Source organism: Monopterus albus, unplaced genomic scaffold (assembly GCF_001952655.1).
Source record: "Monopterus albus unplaced genomic scaffold, M_albus_1.0 scaffold98.1, whole genome shotgun sequence".
Taxonomy (NCBI): domain Eukaryota; kingdom Metazoa; phylum Chordata; class Actinopteri; order Synbranchiformes; family Synbranchidae; genus Monopterus; species Monopterus albus.
Genome location: NW_018127978.1, coordinates 654,348 through 667,213, shown reverse-complemented (window position 1 = coordinate 667,213; position 12,866 = coordinate 654,348). Strand labels below are relative to the sequence as shown.

The window sequence follows — 12,866 nt, the reverse complement described above, 5'->3', positions numbered from 1 at the left end:
GAGAACTTGCAAAATCGCAGGGTGTTCAAATACTTCTGTTCCTCACTGTATACATCATTTGAAAGTCTCTCTTGATTCTTGTCACTTTATCACAATTTGTTAACACGGTGGGAGCCAGTCAATATTGTAAAAGTCTTTGGAAGGATCAGTGGGGATTTTTTTGCAGAATTTGAGAGGAAAATGTTACTATAATATTGTCTGTGTTCATAAATGCATTTTTGACATAACTTTGGCAAACTGGAAAAAAACAAATGCTATAAAAATATATCTTGTGTGTGTTCCTCTGGCTTCTCTCCCTGCTGAAGTAAATGAAGGTGTTGTGGGTTCAAAAATGCATATTTCAGGTAGTGTTGTTAATAAGAGACTAAGCTTGTGAGAGCATCTTTTGATTAGTACCAGATTAAATTCATCACACTGAGTCAGACAAATTTATTATCATTATGTTAAATATCTGAATCTGCTGGACGAGGTGAATCGAGGCGCTGCTGGATTACATCATCTCAGAGCATCATGGGGATTTTCCGGCGCCTTTCGTTGTAAAAAGTGAGCTGGTTTTTCTGACTGACTGCTCATAGGAGGAGGAGGAGGGTGGGGCGTGTTCCTCCTCCTCCTCCTCCTCCCCCCTCCTCCTGGCCGCCGCAGCAGACCGAGGTGACGGTGTTTATACCTGAGGACGGAACTCTACCTGGCGTCTCTCCCGACACAGCACCATGGGGAACTCTGCGTCCAGTCTGCTGGATGGAAACAAATGCGACTTCATCAAAGGTAAAAACGGCCAAACACGAGGATTCACTCCTGGAGCGCGTTTGGAGCGACGCGGCCAGGACGCGCCGCTCTCTCCGCGTTTCCTTTAACGCAGAGGAAACCTCGGGCTGTTTCTTTTGGGGTTTTTACAAGAATCTTGCACTTTTCGTGCCATGTGCTGCTACGAAGCTTCACGTCTGATTGTTAGTGACACTAAAATGAATCAAGGACGCGCGCTTTGTTCTTTGCGCTTCAGGGGACTTGGCGAATTTCTGTTTCTGTCCTGATTAATTGGAAACAGTTGTCATTTCTCAGCTTAACTGTCATCACGCAGTTTTCGCTCAGCTGAGAGGAAATGCAGCCGATTCTTTTGAGTTCAGCTTGTTTCAGAGATCTGAAGCTCAGGAACCTGTCCAGCTGGTTCAGGCGTTTCCACAGACATGTCCTAGGTTTAATGTCGTTTTGTTCCAGTGAGGAAGAGCTTTAATGCTGCTTTCGGTCTTTTCCACTCCGTTATCTGTGGACTAATCAGGTCTCTCCAGCCTTTCCAGTCCTGTAGTGACAGGGTGTCTGTTTCCCCTCCCGTCTCCTGTGCTGCTGGGTGTGTCCCTGTTGGATGTGTAGTGAGGACAAAAGATACGGGCTGGTTTTGTTCACAAACTAATGTGCCCACAGTCCAAATCACACAAATATTTGAGAAGGAATTTCTTCTAATGCAGGCGGTGATGATGTACTCAGGGACATTATCCTGCAAATCCACATGATAAAGATGAATCAGGGCTGGTGTGTTGACAAATGCATCTTCATGTAATCCAGGACCAGAGCCAGCTTTACTGAGGCCCTGTGCTGGTTTTGGTACTTTGTTTGGTGCCTCTCAGCAGAAAAGCTGTCGGCTTTCCTCTGGCACTAAAGGACCACACGTATGACTGCCAGAGTAGTTGTTGACCTTGCTGCAGTCAGGATTACAGACTTGGACCAGTGTTCTCTGTCGGAGCCTGGTAAATCATTCAACAAGTGTGTTGACCCAGTGCGCCGGGTCCCGGCCACGGTGGGGCCTCCTTGAAGCTCAAACAGCACATAACTTGTCTGCAGGTCGCCAAATGTTTTCGGTGGTTATCTTGTCACATAGTGTCCGAGGCTGTCTCTTATTGATTAGTGTCAGTTTTATAGATCAGTGTAGCAAACCTTAGAAAATGAGGTCAACCACAGATTTTATGCTTAGTTGGGGCTATTTATCAGTACTGAGGGATGGAATAGATTTGAGGATATTTTTGTTAGATTGATAGAAAATTGAATTTGCTATATTTTCAAATTTATTTTATGGCGACTTTGTCTTTCTTTTGTAGCTGTGGTTGTAAAGTGACAAGTAATGAGAGGGACAAAGAGCCATAGGTGCTTTGGTTTATGGTCAGCACCCTGACTCCTCAGTCACCTTCCCGAGGTTCAGTGTGTGTGTGTGTGTGTGTGTTCGTTCTCAGGCTGGGTCACATGACCAACACCCAGGGCAAGACTCCTTAAACCCAGTTTTTGCAAACCAACAAACTAAAGGTGGAAAGCATAATCATAAAGAACAAAGATGAGACTCGGTAACGATGATAAAGTGCAGAACAGCCTTTAGAAAATAAACAGTGTTTTACCTAAAAGTAATTCTCAGTGAAAATACCATAAGTGTTGTCATTGACACTGGTTTGTTGGCTCTGCTGTTGCCGTGGATACAGGACACAATCCCATGTGTTCATACTGGGAATGAAAGATAAAAATATTGCTCCTGTGGCACCTGCTTGCTTCTGTCAATAACACAGTGTATATGTTGAAGGTCGGAGGAAACCAGCTCTCAGCCGCTTGTTTAATGGCGTCCTGCAAGAGCTCTGTGTGCCCTGCAGCTTGTGGCCTCGGTCGTCAGGCTTCAGGCTTGTCAGTTTTTCCTGGCTGCCATCACATGGAGGCCTGACTACTACTCTGGGGCTGAATCAGTGACCGTGCAGCCACTGCTCATAGTGAAAACATCCCTCAGATGCCCTGTGGGTGGGTATGGGAGAGCTTGCTGTTGGTGCACTGAGTGCAGATGGAAGAAGTGAACCCACTACGCTACTGTGACTCATGAGCTGAGTGTGGTTCTCCGCACAGTGAAGCAGGTTTTCAAACTGATGTCATTGGTCCCCTTGTGTCTGTGTTTGGGCTGAGCACTGTAGAGAAATGTAACTTTCTCTATCTCTGACAGTATGTTTGGTTTTTACTGTCTCTCCCAAACCCTTCCCTTGAAGTTGGTTGGGAGTCAGACTGAGGATTCAGGTTGCAGTGACATGCTCTGCAGTCACCTAGTGTGTTGGTGTCTGCAGTTCTTCCTCATGTAGCTGATTGATATGTGTGTGTGGTGGGTTTTTTTGTCTTTTATTCATATATGTATTCAATTCCAGATTGGTTTAGTTTCCTGGCATCACTCTCTTAGAAACTGTTCAGGCTTCGTGGTGCCTTTGGTCGGTTCAGTTTGTATTTGATGACCTTTGTGCTATGAAATATCAGTTTTATTTTAATCTTTAAAAGCATATTGAGTTCTGTGATGTGCATCTTAACGTTGACAGTGACGGTGCAGAGACAGTGTGACATGCACTAAATGCTGCAGTAACTACAGTCAAAGCTGCAGTCGATCAAAAGCAAAATCACTAAACCTTTGTCGCTTTTTAAGTAAAAATTCTCATTCACAGTAAATATTTTATATCTGTGGATTTTGACGTGCTGCGTTTCCAGTTTCTGAACGAGTCTGAGGAGAGAAATGGGCCATACAGACACCGATCTGTGACGGTAACTGAATCTGCATCTCCCCCTTAAGGAGGCAGAGCCACGTATTGTTCCGACATGTGTCTGTTGAGGTTGATGGGCTCTCAGTGGCTGTTTCCAGACTAAAATGTCCCCATGATCACCAGAACCTGTGAGGCATAGCCTCACTCGGTGGGGATATGAAAATGTGGATCTCCAAAAAATAAATATTCCAGACCACAGGTGCAGGTGATATTTACGATGATGGTGGTGGTTATGACAATTAGTGTCTGGTCTGAAACTGGAAGTCGTACATCATGCACATCTGGCAGAGCAGCAATTTGTGTTTATTGTCCACATATTTTATCAGAGAGGGAGGCTCAGCGGGGTACGACGTCTGCTCCCTGTCTGCGCTCAGCATGACTCAGCAGTTGGACCGGTTCCTTTAGACCGTCTCATCATGAGCCCTCAGTGACTCATGGATGTTGTTTAACATTCAGCATTTTGGGTTTGCAACCTGCTAAGTAAACAGTTTTCTGCACATCACGGTTGTGTGTGCAGCCTGTGTACTGAACAGGGACATGTTGAAATCCTCTCCAGGGCATCAGAGTGAATAAAAACACAACGGTGGGCACAGAATGCGTTTTTATTTATTACAAATTAACCTTTACTGTACCAGGAAATCCTGTTGAGGTCTAGATCTCTCTTTCTAGAGAGCCAAGAGATGACAGCCACACAGATTCACATCTCGTATCGCTGTGGAGATTCCCAGTCATCCACAGGTTGTTGAGCTTTTGCTCCTTTTCCTTCCTCCCTGCCCTTGTGAGCATGTTCTTAGCCCGGAATACAGTGCGACACTGGTCTGGTGGGTGGCAGCGATGCTACAGATGATGCGAACACCCACTGTCACACAAAACAACTACACTTTATGACAAGCAGTTCAAGCACAGATGTTGACCTCAGCTAAGGTTGGTTTCAGCAGGCTGTGATCATTCCAATGCCATGAATTTGCACTGGATGTGTTGTTTGTGGAGCCATTGACTATATCACAGAGTCAGTGACGGATGTTCACTGTGGCTGAAAACTACTGGATGCTGGTTTCCCAAATGGGTTAAAGTAATGTCTCTTCCTTTTAAACACAGGATTTAACTCAATACTTCATGTCCTGGGACTGTGTACGGAAGTGTAGTCTGTGTTGCAGGATGCTCTGTTCCCAGTAGCACAACTTTATTGTAGCCTGAATGTTGATAACATGGCTGCAACAGTTGTGGAGCTTCAGGCCTCTCCTGCCTTTGTTTTTGCTGTCAGTGTGCCATTCTTCACGCTGTGTCACTCTGCCTCCAGCTGCCATTACACAACCCTTCAGATATTCAGAGGAGCTGAGAAACTCTGAGACTCCCCCCTTTTACATCTGAGTCCACTGCTTTCCACAAAGAGAGGAAACTGCTGCTCCGACTCTGCTGGAAACCCACCTGTTGTTTACTCAGACCACAGCACAGTTACAGCAGAATCCGCTGCCATGCAGAAAGTTTTCACCATGAAACCCGAGGAGCCAAGAAAGCATTAATGTCACTAAATGGGTATGAAAGAACGGGACTGCACTCAGGCTGAAAGTATAAAAATCTGCTTTGTGGCTGACATTGGAGCGTCGTTATTCCACTGTAAATTCTCTGATCATTTTCAAGTTAAGGGGTCAGTTCACCCAGGTTACAGAACATTTATTTTCACCGAAGGGAGTCAGGACACATGTTCTAGCTGTTCTGAGAGGAGGAGATCCTCATGTCTGTGTTGGTACCAAGCTGCAGTTAGCCTAGCTTAGCATAAGGACTGAAGCAGCTAGTCTGGTGGACAGTTCAGCTGCACTGTAGTCAGTTTTAGCTGACCTGGCCCAGTACTTCTGTTCCGTGTCTCTGCCTGTAGTACGGGTTGCCAGCTATGGTGGGCACATGTTGCACTTTTCTTTAACTGCTATGGTTTACCCTGAATCTCAGGTGTGAACGACGTGTAGAATTATCTGTGACTGACTGGAGTCAGTCAGGAGGGGACAAACCTGTCTGTGCTAATATTAATAATAAAATGTGTTTATCAAAACCAGTGGTTGCACAAAAATGCCAGCAGACATTGAGCTTGACGTTCCTTAGCGTATGTCGTCTGGGTAGGAGGCATGTGACTGTCAAACAGGCTCTGCAGCCTGTAAGAGTCGCTGCCAGACAAGTGAGCTCATGGTTGTTTAAGAGAAGCTCATGATAAGTGAGGGTCACGTCAAGCTGCTGTGCCAACCAGGATGAGTGAGGGGCAGTGAAATGACATCAGGGCAGTAAACCTGTCAGCCTCTGTTTAGATGTTTACTGAAGTAGCCTCTGCAAGGCAGCGCCCTGTCACCACCTTCAGTCCGTGGCCTTGTATTCTCATCATGTTACAGTCACAGGGCTAAGCATCCATTTACTGGGCCCTGAAGGCACTTTACCTCAGACTCTTCCAACCATCTGGATCAGAATCTTCTGTCTGCCACACAATAAAGAAGGAAAGATACTGCGTGAGGTGAAAGACGGTAAAGGTACTTAGCACCCAGTTTTCTCAGTTTGTGCCCAAATTTGTTCTTGTAGTCAGCATGTTTGGATTCAGGCCATTTCACACATATCTGTAGCTTCAGTGTCAGCTGTGAATAACCAACTATAAATCAGCACAGAAACCATAAGAAGTGAACGACTTTAAAGCCAAAACTCATCAGAGAATCCTCCTGTTTCAAAGTCTCACAGTGGTCATTACATCCGCTGCACACACGAGCTGATCACTGCTCGTTCTCGTACTGTTGATGGGGACAGTGAGTCCAAATGTGAACAGATGTCGTGTCGGCTGAAAACGAATGAGGCACAGTGAACATGCTGAACCCACTGCAACGTTACCCTTCTTGTTCAGATCTTCCACAGAATTATGGGAGCTGTAGCTCCAAAACCTAGCATTTAGCTTGTTGTACATCATGCAGTGGCTACTGAAGGTGCTGCAGGGCATCTAGTTTGGGCGGATTTGGTCTGAAACTCACTGTGGTCTGCACCTCGCTGCAAGTGTGTTCTGAAAATATGAAAATACACAAACATGCACACTTGTGTTTCCGGCTTTGTGCTCGCTCAGTGCCTGACAGCACAGAGAGGCTCCTCTCTGGACGGGGGATTTTTAAACGTGCTCTGTTACTGTGGTCTGACTTGAGATGTGGAAAACAGACGTCAGGAGTGTGTCTTCATACCTGTTTGTGTAGTCAGACAGCTGCTCTCATTCTGTCATTTATCTCAGGAGTCACTAATCAAAATTCCAACAATGAAGCAACAGCCTGTTTCTAAACAGCTACATGCAAATATCTAATGTTGACAGATGACCGGCCCCCGTTAGGAGCCGCCCCAGAGGTTGAACTTCAACAAGGTCTGACAAACATTTGGTTTGAGAAGGTGAAGTGACCGTGGCTGTGTGTGTGGAGCTGTTTGCAGGGCCCCCAGGGTCTCACAGCACAGGCCTTATTTAAACCCTGTGTAAGCTGTGAACCCTGTATCAGTTGGAGTGGCAGCTCTCTGCACTGTGCCAAGGACATTTTGTTTCCATCCTGTTTGTTTGGGAGCAGGATATCTGAGAACCTGCTCACAAAGCTCGGCCATATTTGGTGGAGAGTTCAGCTCTGGGCTGGAAACTGTGATGAACTGTGGGAACAGACTCTGATCCAGTTGCAAATTTAGGAACAATTAAAATGGTGTAGTAGAGATGGAGCGCAGTGCTGCACCAGCAGACAGCCTGTGCATGGTTTGGTTTAATTTACAGGTCTGCTAGTTCCTGAACAGGTTTAGAAAGTTTTCTGTAATGTGGCACTAATTACAGACAAAACAGTTCTTTTAGTGAGTTCACCAAGTTTGTTACTTTTTGTGAATGAAAGTTTAACCCCAATGAATATTTATTACTCATTTATTTATTATTGGATAATAACTGGTGGTTATTATTCTTGATTTGTGCTGAATTGTTTTTGTCAACACGTGTAGCTCACCTCAGAAGGCACCGGGCGGAGCGCGCCTGTGTGTGTGTGTGTGTGTGTGTGTGTGTGTGTGTGTGTGAGAGAGAGAGAGAGATGAGCTTGTAAAACAACACCCGTTCCTGCCAGTAGACTCGTTGTTGACGAACCAGAGCGTCTTCAGCATGACACGTCTGACTGTGACAGCCGTTGTTTTGACAATGAGCATGTTGTGACTGTCACAAACAATCACGTCTTTTGTTAACGTCCACTGTCAAACCACATGTTCAGTCTGCAGATGAAAGCACTAACGTTAGCGGCTGCTGTTGCGTGGATGTCGTGCACTCAGAGGCGAAGTCTGTCTGCTGTGCTTCACTTTGTCCCCATGACACACTTAAGTTGCTTTTGTGGCATTTCTGTCTTTGTTTTATTTTGTATGAGGTAAGAGAGGAGGGCGGAGTCTCTAATAAAGTCCTAATCCTCCCTTAGAATTAGAGAAACAACTAAATTGGTTCAGCCTTTTTCAGATGAAAAAACTGAACAAGTATGAATAAACTGGGCCATTTTAATATTCAGTATATAAATAAAAAATGATTTTTACAATAGCCAGCCAAGGAAATTAGAATATGATACTTTGCTAAAGGAACAACACTGAACATTTGGGCCACGCTTTTAAGAGCTGTTCATGAATAAATGATTTACTGCAGCTGAATGGCCAGAGATGGGCCCGTGCGGGCACAGCTGTGTGAGTGGCTGCAACACAAATAAAAAAATGCCTGTTTAAATCACTGATGTTTGAACAAGAGGGGCAGAGCTGTTTGCAGCACCTGATGCTACTGATTGTTCTGGCTTTACAGCTGATTCTGCACCAGGCCAGTGATCCGTGCACAACATTCAAAGCAGCAGCAATCAGAGGTTCTCCAGCTGTGACCCACATCGTTTTTACTGCAGTTCGTGTTAAAAATCACTTTTTCTATGACTCAGTCAAAACTGAAGACACACATGATACACAGATTTTTGCATTAATGTAACTTGCACCTTCTGAGAACCTCCTCGCTGCCATTCACTGGAAAACATCCATAAATCCTTCGAAAAATCATTAAGATTTGCTCCTTGTCAGCCCAGAACCGTCCTTGTCAGCGCAGAACGTCGTCTTCTGTATCACAGTGGTCAGAGTTGCCAGCACATCCACAGCCGGACAGGCACTGGTTACATATAATGCAGCGTTATTTTAGTGATGCATTGTGGGTAACCATCCTCCTGCTGGACTGAGATATTTTGGAAAATGTTTATTTAACATTAACTCATGGTTGTGCTTTCTGTTGCATTGTGGGTAATGCAGGCAGTTTCCAATTTGCCATAATGTTTATACTGTTTATCTTAGTATTGGCTGTGTTGATTAATGTTGTAAATCAACACGTTGAACTTTCTTAATTACACTGTTCGATTTAATGGGATTTTTGCATTAGTGTGAAGTTTGTCGATTTCTCCGTCGAATTTCCAACAAATTTTCAAAATGACATTGCAATTGAAGATTTTCATTGTATCTCCCATCCACATGTGCTCTGTGTTATATTATTTGAAGTCAGTGGTCCTGGTACTAAATATAAAAAGGTGCCTTTTACAGTTTTCTTACAATGAGGCTCCCTTCTCAGAACACTGGAGCGTAGATCAGGCCGTGTGCGACTGCCTGACACAGTCGAGTCTGTGCTGAGTTTTCTAGTATGGCAGCTAATGTGCAGCTAATGTACACTGATAGTGTCACCAAGCACGTATCCTGCTCAGCATTTAAGTTTTTAATAGCACTTTAAAGGAGAAGCATGGATTTATGTAGTCTGTTTTTATAATTCAAAAACATGATCCTGAATTTGACCTACATGACCGAGGCCTGACCCGCTCAGGAGGTGGGTGTGTCTCAGCATTTATTCTCTCCTCCGGCCACCGGACAGCATTTGCATAACCATTTACCACAAAAAGAGAATATATTAAAAAGCTGCTGGGGATGTTTGGCATAAATAGGTCAGACGATGCAGCCGTTCAGCTCAGGGGAGGAATCACTGACTATGTTCCTTCTCCAGCCTGACGTGGTGAAGTCTCCAGGAAGCTGCTGTGTCTCAAACAGCAGGTAGATCGACGAGGGACTAAGGCTGCTGTGTCCTCTCTGGGTGGAGCATCACACCCGCCGCTCCTCTGATCCTCCCCCCAGCAACTCACTGGTCACCTCAGACCTGAGTGGACGCTGCTGCTGTGCAGGAGAACATGAAGATGCTGTTTACAGTCTGAGATCAGTGTCAGCGGGGGCCTGGGCGTTCCCCCAGCACTTCGCTAATAGTTTACATCCACATGAAGGAATGATGCAGCGTGGGTTCTGCCAGGACTCCTCAGTGAATCAGCTGCTGACTGACTGGAATGAAAACTTGCACTGGGTCAGAAAAACCCAGCCACGCTGGCAACACAGGAAAGATGCAACCAGGCTGAGTCTTCTTCAAAATGTGAATAAAAGTGCAACTCACCGACTCTGCAGTTCTAGAAACATATGTATTAATTACTTAGTGGAGTTTGGCCACACGTTCCCGACCCGCCTGACAGTTACTGACTGGAGTAGATTGACCACTGACACATTTTGCATCAACAAATGAATTCTATATGCTCGGCGTCAGTCTTTGGACACACTCGCCAAATCGTCACACATCGCTCATGGATGAGGTAGAAAACTCAATTTCGCTTAAAAATACTAAAACCCATAAGTGAATTTCCCTGAAAACACCATCTGTTGGGTTCCAGATGTTAAAGAAACCTTATTCTATTGCAACCCATGAATTCATCTTTTCTTCCATTTATTAAAGTCCGTTCAAGCTCCTTGGTTACGTCATGATCATTTGGGTCGTTTGTTGGTAACAATGAGGGGATTCAGCCTGATGAAACACAGACTTTGCTCTGTCTGTGCCGTGTACTAAACCCCACATATCTTCAGCTCAGATGTACAGGAAGTGCTGCAGGATCTGTTTCCATAGTGATCTGAGGCGGTTCTCATGGCGCTGAGCCTTCATCCCCGCTGCGAAGCATCATGAGATAATGACAGAGACCTGAACCCTGACGTTAACACCGACTCCACAGTGAGAGATGTTAACCAGCGGCTGCACGCTTGGGCTTTTTTATCCATTAAGTGCAGTATGTGTCACTGGGTATTACCTATAATGGTTTGTGGATATTGAGTACTTAAACCTCACTGAATGCCCCCCCCCCCATCTCTCTGGTGGACCTGATATGGTTCACAGCCGTGCAGAGAGACTGACTTGGACTGCGCTTTGGTCCTTGTGTGTGCTGAGCTTTGTTTTGTTTTTCCAGAGCCCCTCCGCGTCAGGGTTCTGGCCTGGGTTAACAGAAACCGAGTGAAATCTGAGCAGATTTTCTTTTTTCCCACTAAACATGTGAACATGCTGCCAGCAGTCGTAGGCTGACAAACCGCAGGAGGGACTGAGCAGGCTGAGGCTGCGTAGCCAAAGTGGCCTTGGAGACACCGAGTCTGATTGGACACTTGCACTTTGGATAGAACTGACTAGCATGATGCGGGGATCACCTCGGGGACTGTGTGAGATCATCTGGTGTTTGTTATCCAGGCTCTGGCATGTGTCGGCTCAGAGGGAGAGATGGAAACTAAGTTTAGAGATGAGCTCAGGGCTCTTTTTTTTGAGAGCTCTGTTGTATGTGTTTGGCAAAATTCAACAGCACAGAGACGTCCAAAAAGTTTGTCCCAGTTCTGACAAATTGAGCTTCAGCTTCATCTGGTTTTGTTTTGAGAAAATCCTGGTCCTTTTTTATGCAAAAGAATCTTTTCATGGGTGTTATTTTTAATGAATCTTGCTAGTGAGACATGTTTGGAAATGTATTTGCTGGATTCTGAGAGGGAGCTGCTCAAGGGCTGTCAGGATGTGGTTAGCTTAGCTTAGCATAAAGACTGGAAGCAGCTAGCCTGGCCCTGTCCTTCACCGCTACAGGTCACAAACACATTTATATCCCATTAGTTTAGTCTGTACACAAACAGAAAGCTGGGAGGAGTGACACACTGGCAGAGCCCTGTGCAGAATCTTTGTGTCAGAGCCTGTTTAATCGTCTTTACTCTGTGTGAAAAGCATGAACCTGGACTTCAGGCTCATATTTCACCCTTTTGCTGAACCAACATGTGCAGCACATCTCTTTTCTTACTGTTGTTGTGAAATCTGACCACCAGGCGTCCACGGCAAACTTCTGTGGTTGTTCTGAATAACACCAGCCAGCGTAATGAACATCTCCCCTCTGTGTGTTTGTGCAGGCCAGGCCGAGGCGGAGCTGAGGGACTTCAGTCCATACTACAGGAAGCAGGTCTCTGTGGCGCGCTGCTCTCAAGTGGAGGATGAGCTGGAGCAGCACAAAGAGAAGATCACGCAGCTGCTCAAGCACAAGGTACGGCCTGAATGTGTCTGCTCGTCCCAGAGCCCTGAGTTAGCAGCTGCCCGTTCAGTCTTTAGGAATGGGCTTTAATGACTCAGAGGTTTAGTAACAGGCTGCACCAGAGAGAGGCTTCAGTGCCACATCAGCCATCATCATGTGAAATGTGGAAGCTGTGTAAAAGGCCTGGGGCTGCGGGTGGATGTCAAACCAAACCTACAGTACTTCCCCTAACTCACAAATGAGAAGGACTGGTGGAAGCAGTAAACCAGAACTAATGAACAAAAACACAAGTAATCTCAGCCCTGAATGGAATGTATACAGCACTCCAGTTAGGGCCGGAACTGGTCGGGCAGTTAAACGATCTCCTGAACCAATACAGGCTTCGTCTGGACTTTGTTTCTTTGTTTCTGCATGTGTGATTCCTGAAAATGTATCTGACTTACATTTGGCTAATTTTGACTTAAACCATTGTAGTATTTTCAGTTTTGTAAACTGCTTCGCTGAACCAAATTCCAGATGAATGAATGCATCATGATGGAGCTCAGTGTTGGGTTTTTTATTTTTTTCAGTTTTTTAGGGGTTCAATAGAATATACTGTTCTGTCGTTATTAGCACAGTAGAGACGGTAGCAAATTGTTTCTGGAAACAAAACTGATTTTGACAAGCTAAAAAGTGGGAGACAGGTTGTCAGAGGTTTAGTCACTTTGCCTCGGTTGTTGCGTTGAACTTTGTGTAGATGCACACTGTGTCCTGCCGATCGAGAGGGTTTCTGAATGGCTGTACCAGTCTTTTGTTACTCTGCAGGACTCTGTGGTCTGAGGTCTGTTTTTAACATCTTTGCTCTTCATTGTCTGACATTTGCCACTAATTTAAAAGGAATTTCCAAAAGAAGAACCGAGATGTGTTCTGAGCAGGAAGTGCCTGAGGACAGGATTCAGTGGTT

General features: G+C 45.3%; 1 protein-coding gene across 1 annotated transcript in view; it reads left to right on the top strand.

Annotated features, from left to right (window-relative positions):
• Nucleotides 1-617: 617 nt before the first annotated feature.
• The window catches only part of LOC109965194 (protein Niban-like), a 28,170-nt gene continuing 15,921 nt past the window's right edge, over nt 618-12,866 (top strand). The window contains 3 exon segments of the mRNA XM_020609023.1: nt 618-765; nt 11,805-11,936; nt 12,664-12,668. Of these exon segments, the coding sequence (XP_020464679.1) occupies nt 711-765; nt 11,805-11,936; nt 12,664-12,668 (192 nt within the window). The 5' untranslated portion in view covers nt 618-710.